The sequence below is a fragment of the Pelodiscus sinensis genome, chromosome 2, assembly GCF_052426305.1.
Source record: "Pelodiscus sinensis isolate ZL-2025 chromosome 2, ASM5242630v1, whole genome shotgun sequence".
Lineage (NCBI taxonomy): Eukaryota > Metazoa > Chordata > Testudines > Trionychidae > Pelodiscus > Pelodiscus sinensis.
The window spans coordinates 246,722,365-246,735,421 of record NC_143053.1 but is presented as its reverse complement, the minus strand read 5'-3'; the positions used below and the strand labels follow the sequence as shown (position 1 = coordinate 246,735,421).

Below are 13,057 nucleotides of genomic sequence, written 5' to 3'. Positions count from 1 at the left end.
ATATGAAACTGTATATTGAGCTCACCTGTCTTAGTTTCTCTGTGTCTGCCTGAGACATATTCATGGTATTCTGTGTATCTGTTACTCCTGAAGTTGGTGCTGGGCCAGAAACTTGTGAGACTGTGGAAAACTGCTGCCCTTGAGAATTCATTGGAGAATTTGCAGATGCATTAAAATTGCCCTCAGAGACAGACCTTTGCTGATCAGCTTCATGGGCATGCTGACTAGTTCCAAAAGCTTCTGGCTGAGGTCTTGGAGTCATTGGAGGCTGATCATAAGGATCATGTGCTGGGGCTGCTGGAGCACGGTTAAATGATTCTGTGACAGGAGGTCCTGCTGGTCTTGGAGTTTGAGAACATGCATCTGGTGGTCTTACAAAAGGGCCCTGAAGAGCAGTTCCTCTGTTTTGGGATGCCTGCAGGAAAGGATCGCGATTTGGCATTAGTCCTGGCCTTACTGGGGGTCTGTTAAAATTCTCTGGAATCCCTGGCCTTGGAGTTGCTGGTGGCTGAGAATAAGGGTCATTTATAACTGGCCTTGGTGTGCCAGGAGGTTGAGAATAAGGATCAGAATGTCTCTGACTTGCAGGAGACTGAACAAATAAATCTGCTGGCTGTGCAGGTCTTGGTGTGGGTGGTTGCTGCACATATGGATCAACGGTGGTGGGTCGGGGAGTTCCTGGAGGCTGAGAATAAGGGTCACTAGACGGCCGAGGTGTACCTGGAGCTTGGGAATAAGGGTCCTGAGAGGCTGGCCTTGAAATGGGTCCAGACTGAGAGAAAGAGTCACTTTGCTGTCGCATTACCCTGGGTGGATGGGCAAAAGGCTCCTTTATTGCCGGGTGAGGAGTTAGAGGAGGCTGGCTATATGGATCACTAGATTGACTGTGGGAAAAACCATCCACTGGCCTTGGTGTCAAAACAGGCCTTTCGTATGGATCAACAGCAATGCGTCTCGGTGTTGGTGGCACTGATCCATAAGGATCTTGTGGGGACTGTGGTGGGCGCATTGGAGTTTTAAAGGGTCCAGGGTTACCATCAACAATGGGAGTAGGAGTTAGTGGTGGTCGTGCATAGGAATCAGCAGGAGTTATTCTCTGTCTTTGAAATATATCTGTTCTAGGAGCTGGTTTAGTGAATGCGTCATTGCTCCCAGTTGTTAAAGGAGCTTTCCCTGATTGTTCCATAATTATGGGAGATCTTGATACCCCCACAGGTTTGGAAAACTGATCTGTTGTCATTACAGGTCTGGGTGTATCTGGTGGCTTTGCATAGGGGTCACTGCTAACTGGAGATGAAGAACATGCATCTCTGACTGGTGAAGGTCTGTTTCCTGCTGGTTCACTTACTTGAACAGGCCTTGATACAGATGATGCTGGTGGACAGGTATCCACTGGTGTAATGGCATTTCTTCTAACAAAGTTTTGGTTAACAGGTGGTGGCCTGGGTGTTCCCACCATTTTAGCATATGGATCCATTGGAGAAGGTGGTCTGGAGTTTGTAGCATTTGGAGGAAACATTTGTTGTGATGAGGGCTGAGGTGTCTGTGGCTGAGCAAGAGGATCCTGAACTGGAATTCTAGTTGGCGTTGGGGGTGGAGGTGGTGCTTGTGGTTTGAGGAACACATCGTCTGAGGATACTGAAGTAGAGGCACAGGGTAATTGTTGTTTTGTAAATAAGTCTTTATGGAATGTCTGTTGAGCAGGAGACATATTTCCATTGCCAGTCTGAGGCGTTAAGGGACTCTGTATCCCACTGCTTGGTGTGTCTGAGCCAGACTGGTTCAGAAGCTGTTGTGAACCAAACTGTTGCTGTTGCTGCTGCTGTTGCTGCTCATTTTTCACTTGCTCAAGTTTCTGTGTGGCCTCAATTTTGGCTTGCTGCTTACTCTTCTGACGCATTTGCTGGTTTAAGATGGGAAGAGAAAAAGGTTACAGTTATTAGTCCAGGGAACATAAGCAAGGGCATTTTGATGACTGAGCACCAACAAATTAGGATCTTTAGAGACACATGTGATCAGTTAAGGATAATTTAAAATCTTAAGTACAGTGAGGGCAGAATGCCTGGCCATTTATGAAAGCTAAATTACATTGGCATGCTCCCCATTGACCGATCAAAGAAGAGCATCTCCTAGATTCCCAGAGGAATAAAGCCATTTCCCAACCTTCCATACTGAAGAATTATGCAGCCTCACTGACAATAGATCAAGGGCTTTGAGAATAACAGAAAAGTGCTAGCTTCTTTCTGAGTCTGAGTCCCCAGGGTGAGGGCCTTTTCTGTGACATTTGACAGAAAAGGGAATGCACCATTGCTCATGGTTGGCCCCAGAAATAAAGACAATTAATTATGTTCAAAACAACCAAAGTGGTAAAAAAAAAAAAGTCACAAATATTTTTATATACTACTTCTGCTTATGACCCAAATCTTCACTCTTTGCAGAGTGTATGTTATAAATTTATATTTCCTTCCCTGGACAGATTAAAATTGATTTTAATCTATTAAGCACAGCAACTACCAATACAAAAAAACCCCACAATTATAAATGACCAAATATAACACACCTGTCTGAATTTCCACTCTTGCTCATGTTCTGATTCCCTCTGCTTTAATGGATCTTTAAAGAGGTCTGAGTCGATTCGAGAGCTATGATCAATGCTATCCTGTTGCTGCTGCCTTTTCATGGAGTCATTTGACATCTGCACTTTATTGATGCGTAGAGCAGCTCTATTATCTCTGGCTTTTTGCTGAGAAAAAATAAAAATGCAAGTAATTTTTCTTGTTTTCTTTTTATAAGTATAAAGTACTGCATCTACCCATTCTTCCTACAAAATCTACAACCAAATCATTTATGTGGTCTGATTTAATCACACAAAAGCATAGACAAACTAGGTTACTCTCTTGTAACCAGAACTACTAACTGCAAGTTTATAGTCTTGACAAAGTCAAAGTGTGGGATTTATGTATGTCAAACCATGTGGGGCAAAAAAGTCATTAGCAATAGAGGCTTTAAATGTAAGTTACGAGCTTCTGTTCATATGCAGCACTGGCAAATAAATACAAATATATCAGTACACACTTCAAATCTTATATTTGTGTGGTCCTAAATCTGAGGGAAACAGGTGGCTCACAGGTAAGATGAATCAACAGAGGTTCATTTGGAGAACTTCAGTTACAGGAAAAAATATGCATTAGTGGACATTAAATAGCCTCTATGCATCCCACTCAGTCAGGCTAGCAGTACAAATATAGGACTGAGGGTTAAGAACAAAGAAAAACTGGATTTCACAACAACTCTTCAGATAAGCATTTTCAAGCAATAATGGAGCTTTTAAACTTTTAATGGCTGCTTCGGGGAGTCACTTCTGGCTGACATTTTGAATCCAACTCCTTCTGAGTACTAAATCCTGACAGTTGCTTTTTCAGATTAATGTTGCAGTTCTCAAACGGATATTGCATCTAGCAGAAATGAACTTTTTAAAGATTTAAAAAAGCAGTCACAAGGATGGTAGCAGCATATTCACAATGGCAGCTGAATTAGTGCTTGCAGCTTCTTACAAAAATCAAATTGGTGTGACATTTTTGCTCCCCTTTTAAAGTGATGTGATTGTACCTATTAAAAAGTAATAAGGTAAAGAAAGCTACAGTAAGAGCAGGAAAGCTGGGTTTTGAGCTTCAGTCACTTGGCAGTTTTAATTATCTTTTTCAGAATGAACCTGTTAGAGGCAGGACTGTGGTCTCATCTATGTTGGCACAGTGTTAGCCACACTGGTAGCGCACAAATAACCATCACCAGCAATTTGGATTGTTAGCTGTTTGGATAAAAGAGAGTCTCTTAGTTTCTTGTATGTATAGCACTTAGCATACTGATCCTGGTTGGGGCGTCTAGGTGAGACTGTAATCTAAATAAATGGATGTATTTTTATATATACCGAATGGCAGAAAAATAGCTTTAGAAGCAAATAAAAAAATACATATGCCTGAAACTGCATCTTCTAGAATCAGTGAATGGTTCAGTGGCTTTAAAATCAAACATCCTACAGGTTAAATGTCTCCCACTGTGTACAAATGCTGGCTGCAGTCACCCTTACCACATATGGTGCTCTTTCTTGTGAGCTTGCTTTTCTCCACAATTTAGCAATCTGCTTCACTCTTGTAGACCAGTCTGCAACCAAAACCGACATATTGTTTTAGTTTGCAGGAGTTTAAATTTCTACTTCTTCAGACAATTTTAATAAGTAGAAACAATTAATGCTTTTCTGCAGAAAGGTGCATAACAGAACTGTTACAAAATTTGTGCTCCTATACAATAAATCACTCGCTCACCTGGAAATTCTTCCTTTAGGTTGGGGAAGTTGATATTCGTGTACAGAACAGGTGCTACTGTTGCCATTTCACCTAGTGCTTCTTCTTTCTCCCACTTAAGAGTGCTTCTTTGAGCATTGGACATTGTGTCCCCTTCTCCTTCTATAGGGGGGGCGGATGGCGTCCATGAACTGTTAGGATCGTTTACTATTGGATTAAATGCTGGGTTCTTATCCCTGACAAAACAAAACAGAATTTTTTCATTTTTAATTTACACTCAGTATAATTTGAAAGTTTATTTTGTAAACACTCTATTCGCTACTCTAGCAGTTAGTATCACATATTTTGAAAAGATTGAAAAGAGCAAAAATGTTTTATATCGTATCAAATATCTCTGTCAAAGAATGAACATTTAAAATGCACAGTGGCAAGTATGTTACCATTTGGGTTAGGCTAACTTTTAAGCAATTCCACATTATTCAACTTGACTTACCTGTTATCACTGAATGGTGGTTGCGTAATAGGAGAGAAAGTGCCTAGTCCACCTCCAGGAGCCAAAGGAGTATGAGGGAGATGGGAGCTGAGTCCAATCAGGCCATTCATAAGTGGTACTCTTGAAAACACACTTTCCCCTGGAAGGCAAAAGTTGAAACAATTCACGTAAAGAATGAGTGTCTGCAGGCTGTTTCAAAGTGTTTAAAACAAACTTTGGTGAGGAATAGTTTTGTGAGAAACAACTTATTTGTACAGCCTGACTAGCTTTAAATTAGACCTTGATGTGATTACATGACAGGATATATGATGGGGCTGCCTGTGATAGCAGGGGATTCAACTTGATGACTCAGGAGGCCCCTTCCAGTCCTGCATTCCTATGTGCCAAGCGTAATCTTGTGGAGAGGACTTACGAACACGTCAGGAGACATAGCAAATACAATGAATTGGTGTTCCTAATTAGCATCAGCTATTGCTATTTTCTTCTTTGTCAGGTTACAGCCAGACAAAGATACTCCTCACCTTGTGCAATAACAATAGTTCTTCAAAATGTGTCTCCCCGTGGATGCTCCTCTATATGTGCACTTGCACACCAGTGTTGCTGATTTGAGGCCTTTGGTAGCAGTGTCTTTTGGGTCCACACAGGTGCGGTTGGTCTCTCCTTGTGCTGTGCCATACAGCACGTCAGTACACACAGACCAACCATTCTCAGTTCCATCTCTACTACACAGTCATAGTGAGAACTCCAAAACAGAGGGGAGAAGGGAGGGTAGTGGAGCACCCATAGGGACACTCATCTCAAAGAATCATTGTTCCTGTCCAAGGCAAGTCACCATTTCCTCTTCTCCAAGTAGTGTTCTTAAGGGTGCTCCACTGTGGATGACTCCCAAGCAGAGCCCTCGGCCCCCATGAAGGACTGGGACTTCAGAGTTGGTTTAGTCACAGGTAAGTACTGTGAAGCCAAAGATGGCATCAGAGGCAGAGTTCCCAGTGATTGCATAGTCTTTTGTGAAGATGTTGACTGCAGCTCTGCAGATCTCTGAGGCTGGAACATTCTTAAAGAAGGTGACAGATGATGAGATCAATCTTGTGGAATGTCTGATGGAGTGAGTCTGGAGGGCTAAAGTTACAAATCTGGGAGCGCTCTCTGATGGAGGTAGATGAAGCATGGGGGATGTCGATAAGCTAGTGGTGCACATCTTTAACCTCCTGCAGGGGTATGCAGAGGGAGTTCACTTCTCTTTTTGCCAGAGTGGAACAAGCAGAAGTCACCCATCATAGAAGGTAGAGACAGAATGACCGCTTTGTCTCGCAAAGAAAAGGATACAGCCTTGGATGTAACTGCCTCCTCTGGGTCCACCTCATGCTCCTCCACTTCTTGGGGTTGTGAGGCCCACAATGCTGTTAGCCAAGGGTGTATGCTTGGGAGATTCTTTAATGATGCTCAGTGTCCTTTAAGCAGACTATCATTCTACTGCCCAAGGGTCTCAGTATGGTCATTGTGGTGGCACTGGGCCAGATGCAGGTGCCCACAAACAATGGTACCAAGATGGGGGCTGTGCCTTCTCATGACACATTCCTAGACCCGGTTGATATTGGGTCCCATAAGGAGCTCAGGAGGAGTATTGAGAAACCCCTTCTGGCTCACTGTATGATGGCACTGAGCATGCTGGCATCGGTGCTGGCATTGACGCAGATGGGGATCTTGCCTATACCAATCTTGTCAATATTGAATGGGCCGATGCCACTGGCAGTACCAACAATAGCTCACATAATGGAAGCATCTTAGGGCACCTATCCTTATCTCTAGGTACTGAAGATACAATGCCTGTGCGGAAAGTATCTGTGGCCTATCAACAGTATTGGACACCAATGGTCACTGTTACAATCTTAGTGCTGCTGGTGGTGCTGAGGCTAGCGAATAAGATGGTGATTGCTTTTGGCTATCCCTGGGCTCGATGAGTGGACTTCTTGCTCTCTTTTTCCACTTGTGAGAGGCATTCCTTGACCGTTTCTTTGACCTCTATCCTTCAAAGTTGAAGGATGAGAGGAAGACTCATACCCTCCAGAGGGCCTGGGTTGGAGAATCACTTCCATAAACGTGATTTCTGGCACTCTCCTTATGGGATCTCAATTGGAGCTGCTGCAGAAAGAACACTCTTGTTGGCTGTGGCCCTCACCAAGGCAGAGAATACACTGGGAGTGTTTGTCTGAGACCATGCGCAACACTTTTTGAAGCCCAGAGAGCTAGACATACCTTTGTCCAGGAAGTCCCACCCTTAGGGGGTTGACAGAAGAAAAAATATTTTTTTAAGGCAGAGCTAAATAAAAGTCAAAAGGTGGTAAAGGGTTTCTAAAAGCTTAACAAATGAAAAAGAGTTAACCATCTGCTAATGGGCAGCTAACGGCTCCATGTCTAGCCAGGAGCAGTTGAGATGGAACTGGGGACAATTAGCCAGTCAGTGCTGGACTAGCCTCCTGGCAAAGCACAAGGATAGGCAGCACATGTGTAGGCCCAAAAGACACTGCTACTGAAGTTCTCCAATCCACAGTGCTGGGATGCAGACACACCTATAGAGGAGTACCGATATGGACACCACTCAAAAAACCACCAATGTTACACCAAAAAAAGGAAAAGGAAAACATATCCATAATACCAGATAATTAATTGGTCATTAATTACAAAATGTCCTTTCACAATTATTAAATAAATATTAACCAACAAAATTAGGAATTCCTTTTCACAGACAGTCCATCTACCTAACGTCAATGAAATAAATACATTGGCCAAAGGTATCGTAATATTTCAATAAAATATTCAGTTATCTAGCAATTTTACACCACTATTAAAGTGGGGCATGTTATTTATATCATTAAAATATTAGGGCCGACATGACACAGGACAAAAATGGCAATATGGTCCATTACTTCTAATTTGCTTTAAATTATGTCTTTTTTAGAATTTTCTGAAGTGTTATATTTTTCCAGAAATTCATCCAGATTAAGAAACAAATTATTATTCTCCTTTCTTAGATAACTGTTTGTTCTAGAATTACTCCATTTAGACCAGGGGTGGGCAATACTTTTTGATGGGGGCCACTCCAAAAATTTGGTAAGTGATGGGAGGCCGCACACTTCCATTATATTAATGGCGGAGGTGTGAGGTCTGGGATGGAAGTGGGGTGCAGAACGGAGCTGGGGCTAAGGGACTGGGATACAGGAGGTGCACAAGGTCTGGGAGGGGGTTGTGATGTGAAGGATGGGGTGCAGGGATTTGGGTTGTGACCAGGGATTGGAGTGTCAGCTCTGGGAGGGGAGTTATAGGAGGGGGAGCAGGATCAGGGAGGAGGTATGAATGCAGAAGCAGAGGTGCTAGGATTAAATGGAGTAGGAGTGCAGGGTAGTGTTCCCTCTATGCTGGGAGACAATACAGCTTCACAGGTGATTAATCAGCCCCACCCAGTCAATTAGCTCAGCCCAGGGAGCCCTGAACCTCTGACTGGGCAGGGCTGATGAGTCAGGGAGCCTGGTGGAGGGATCCGATGGCTTGGTGGGCTGCATCCAGCCCACTGGTCATATTTTGCCCACCCCCGATTTAGACACTGGAATATATTTCTGAAGCACAAATACGTCACAACGATCTCTCTGCTTGCATCTGAGCTAGTGCCGGTTCTACTTACAGACGATGGCTGATGAGAAAGGAGTGCTTTTAAGTATGTTCCTGGATATTATATAAACCAGGTGTTTCTAAACTGTGGGCTGCAACCCCAAAATGGGCCACCAGGCATTGCCCATGTAATGCTCCAGTAGTCCTCAGGTCGGAGGGGACGGAGAGGTGTGACACGCTCCTGCCAATGCTGCGGGTTGGATGCTTCTAGCCCCACCTCTTCTGCCCATGGCCCTACCCTTTCCTGGAGCTCAAAGCTGCCCAGGACCCCAGTAAGTCTGTTGGCCTTCCTGTCTCTCAGGAAAAAGTTTGGGAACCACTGATGTAACCTACCAATGAAATACCAGAATGAAAACCTAGAATTCTAGGTTACATATTCCAGCATTTTCTCAGTAAAATCTATTAAAGACGGTAGAATGAAATAATGCAATTCCTCTTTCTTCTGAAGTCAGAGTTTGGGAAACAACATATTTGATTTGATTTTGCAATAACAACCCTCCTTCCCTATATGCAGACAGCAACACCCTGCATTTGCTCAAGAGAGAAAACAAAAGAGACAAAAATAATTGAAATATTACAAAATGATGCTAATTCTTTCTTCATTGTTGGAATAGTGCTAATCATCCCTCTTAAATTAACCCTGTAACAGAAATTAAACTGAATAGCACTGTCACATTTAAAGAAAAATGTTATAATTAAGCGGCAGATTGATTACTCTTTCTTCACCATTAGTGTGAGCTGCTTGAATGTACTGAAAAAGCAGTGAGACAAAATGTCATTATAGGAGCCCTGCTTTATAACAGACCACTTACGGTACTATACCATGATCACCCAGTGTAATTTAACAAGAAGTCTAACAAAAAGTAACTTTTCCTCTCAGAAATAAAAAATCCATTCACATATGTATCAGATACTCAGTTCCAAGATGACATACACTATGTAGAGTATTTACCCTACCATAGTTAATCATCATTTATACTAGGTATTGGCAATATTCTTGACGGGGGTGGGGGGGACTACTCCAAGATTTTGGAAAGTGGTACAGGGCTGCACTTTTCTATGGAGGGGGTACGGAATCTGGGATGTAGGGCAGGTGCAAAAGGGATCTTGAGGTAGAGGATTGGGGTGCAAGGAGGGAGTTTGGGTGAAGAAAGAGGTTATGTGGGACAGAGATTGGAGTAGAGGGTTGAGGAAGGGGGTGTAGGTGTAGGAGAGGATTCTGGCTTAAGGGAGTGTGGGGTACAGAACTGGAGTGCAAAAGAGGATGTGGGATCTAAGAGGGAGTTTGGGTGAAGGAGGTTGTTACATGGGTCAGAGACTGGGGTAGAGGGTCGGGGAGGGGGTATGGGTGTTGGAGAGGATTCTGGCTTGGGGGAGTACGTACGAGGGGGTGCAGGCTCTGGGAGGGATTTGTGACTTGGGGGAAAGAGGATGTAGAGGGTTTGGGTGGTGACCTGGGGCAGAGAGTTGGGAGGAGGGAGGGGTTGGGGTGCCAGAGGTAGGCTCTGGCTGGGAAGCGCTTACCTAGGCAGCTCCCAGCCAGCTGCCCAGCAGGACCCTCAGGCAGGCTCCCTGTCTGCTGCAGCCCCAAGCTCAAAGTGGTTGGCTGCTCCACATGGCTCTTTGCACTACGTGCCAGAGGCAGCAGGCTGGGCAGGAGAGGCTTTCCCACTGTCCCCGCACCAGCACAATCTCTCAGCTCCCATTGGCTTGTTCCCCTCTCCTAGCATGTAGTGCAGAAAGTCCCATAGAGCAGCCAGCTGCTTTGGGCAGTGTATGGGACTGCTCTGTGCCTGAGGGTCCTGGTGGCGAAGACTGCAGGCTGGACTGACAGCCTTGGTGGGCCAAATCAGGACTGCGGGCAGTATTTGTACTCTCCTGATTTATACTATGAAAGATACACAACTGGTTTTGTACAACCCATTTTTAAAAGAAACGGGAGACCATACCTTGATTGTGTAAAGGAATTAACTGAGGTGGAGGCTGCGGCAAAGGAGTTGGCTGAGTGTTTGCAGGACTCAGTACAGCTGTGAACAAGTCTTCCACATCCTTTCCTCCCAGCTCTGTAAAAATAATATTCATAACTTGGCATGTACTGTTATATAAACTAAATTGAATGAGAGACAGCAACACTCAAAAATGCATACCTGGAATTTTATACAGCTTACCAAGAATTGCACCTGGGCAAGGTAAAAACAACAAAATTAGTAATCATTCATTTCAAGCTTCTAGATAAAACAAAATAAAATTAATTCTGTAATTGTAAGAGCAAAGGATAATTTTAAAATTACACAGACAATAATAACAGAAAGAACAAAGCATTTGCTCAAGCATTTGCTTGAAGTGAAGGTGTAAGACATTTACCGTCTGTGACCATTTTGTCTAGTTCTGGACTGAGAATTCCATCTAATTGTTCTTCACTCAAGGGTCGTGAACTCTGAGTGACACTTGGCTGAGGCAGAGAAGAAGGATCATCAGAGATGGGACCGATATCTAGTCCAGCTGAAGAGATAAGAATATTAAGTCAGCTGTAAACAATGAAATCTACTGACACAGGACAAAGATTTCCAAGATGATTTTTGGTTACAATTTAGTTGTAAACTAAAGCCATCTGCTGAAACCTAAAAGATGATTTTCAACGGCGGGGGGGGGGGGGGGGGGGGGAGGGGGGGAGGAAAAAAGAAAAAAAAATCTCATTGATCTTGCTGCATAATTTGAGGAAGGCATCTAATTTAATCAAATGCTAGAATTAGAAGACTTCAAAATAAATTTTGTTGTAATGGGACTTTTAAATTTAATGTTCTTAGAGCTTTTTATTTTGTTAATTTTAAAAACAGGAAATTTCTGGCAGCAGGTACATTTAGACCTGACTGAAAGTTAAATATCTCCCCAAACTTCCATGACTCCTGCTGTGTTAGAATAAATATCTACTAAAATACAGTTCATACCAGTAAATATCTGGCCTATGACAGGTTGAATCTCCCTAATCTGGACTTCCCTAGTCCAGCAACACTTCTGGTCTGGCATTGTTGGTGACCCTGTGGATGCTATGGGACTGGAACACTCACAGGGAAACACTGGCAGTCAGGGGCCAAGAGCATTGCTGGATTAGAGAAGAACGGAACCTCTGTGGAACCTCGGTGAACTGGAGTAGTCTGCAGCTGAAAAAGGAGTCCTGGCACCAAGAGCAGTGGTGCACCGGGGGGAGAGGAGACAGCCTGGAGTGGAGGGGCAAATACTGATCTCCCCAGATCTGGCAAACTCCCTGGTTCAGGACCGTTCACGTCCCAAGAGTGCCAGACCAAGGCAATTCAGCCTATAGTAAAATAGCAGCAGCTTCTACTTTCAGAAGAGGGCTAAATATTCTGCATCAAATTAGATAATACAATTTGAGAGTGCTGAGAAAATGCAATTGTTACTTATTCTGTAATATTCATAGTATCTTTTCAAAAGCTAAGAAAATATCTTAGAAGCAACAGACCCTTATTTTCCAACCAACTTTAGTACTTGAAAGTGATTGCAGCACCAAATTCCATCTAAGAACCACTTTTAAAATAATGTACCATGGTCCTTCTAGTTATCATGCATCTGTTTTCATATAAAAGTTTAATTAATGCAAAAGTGATTAATTGTTGCCAGTGATAAAAAGACACTGATGTTGATAGTTTTATTCGTGCTTGAAAACTGTCATAATTAAGATGATTTTTAAGTTAACAACAAATATATCAGTAATACTACTATATGCAATATTGTCAAATAGAAAATAAAGTAATAAATGCATAGTTTTGTTTTCTAAAATACACAAAAACAGAAAATTTATTAAAACATTTCCAAAGAAAACTATCTAGAATTCTGTCAAGTGCACAGTGCAGGTTTTGTAAGTTGTGCTTGACTCAAACAACACAAAGATAGAGAAAAATAAAAACATGGATTAGTTACACAGAAGAACGAAGCACTAACAACTATGCATGCACTAACAGTTCTTTCAGCTGAAACCACTAGGAAAGATGACTACTTCTAACCACGGGTCATCCACTGTTTAGTTTCTTACCAAATGGGGAGGGTGAGTTCTCAACCTGGAAAGTGCATAAATCAAGACCTACAAGACCCAAACCAGATAAAATGGATGATTATAACAAGAGAAAAATGAACTAAGAGCATACGCTGCTGCATGCTATACAGGTATGACAGACAACAGCAAATATTTCATTCCCTTATAAGCAGCAAAGCAAAGGTCTAAGTAAAATAAAGAACTGAAAAGGTTTTGGGGTTTTTTTTTTGTAAAAGAAGAGATAAAAGTCCTTCTGAAATTGGAGTATACTTAAGATATAACAGCTACATAAACATCAAAGCCACACATCACATAATCTGTGAACATAAAACATGAAATGAGTCTATAATCACAAGAACAAAGAAAATAGATACCAAGGATCTCTTAAAAGCACATACCCGAATGATCTCCAGATTTTACTAAATCATCAGAAAGTATTCCAAGAATATCATCATCTGTGTTCAAGACCTCTGAAAGGTCAGCTAAAGGGTCATCAGAACTACCTATGTAAAATACAATAACTCAAGATCAGTACAAGCAGGACCC

At 42.6% G+C, this 13,057-nt stretch overlaps 1 protein-coding gene across 14 annotated transcripts in view; it reads right to left on the bottom strand.

Moving 5' to 3' along the window:
* The window catches only part of KMT2C (lysine methyltransferase 2C), a 347,150-nt gene that overhangs the window by 60,631 nt on the left and 273,462 nt on the right, over nt 1–13,057 (bottom strand). For 11 of the 14 annotated variants that reach the window (XM_075922783.2, XM_075922788.2, XM_075922785.2 and 8 more), the window contains 10 exons: nt 12,910–13,014; nt 12,512–12,559; nt 10,825–10,962; nt 10,608–10,640; nt 10,410–10,523; nt 4,795–4,933; nt 4,323–4,537; nt 4,088–4,161; nt 2,561–2,743; nt 26–1,903 (listed from right to left, as the gene is read on the bottom strand). In XM_075922783.2, the coding sequence (XP_075778898.2) occupies nt 26–1,903; nt 2,561–2,743; nt 4,088–4,161; nt 4,323–4,537; nt 4,795–4,933; nt 10,410–10,523; nt 10,608–10,640; nt 10,825–10,962; nt 12,512–12,559; nt 12,910–13,014 (2,927 nt within the window). The remainder of the gene's footprint in view (nt 1–25; nt 1,904–2,560; nt 2,744–4,087; nt 4,162–4,322; nt 4,538–4,794; nt 4,934–10,409; nt 10,524–10,607; nt 10,641–10,824; nt 10,963–12,511; nt 12,560–12,909; nt 13,015–13,057) is intronic. The other 3 variants (XM_075922790.2, XM_089776785.1, XM_075922793.2) reach the window with 2 other exon arrangements.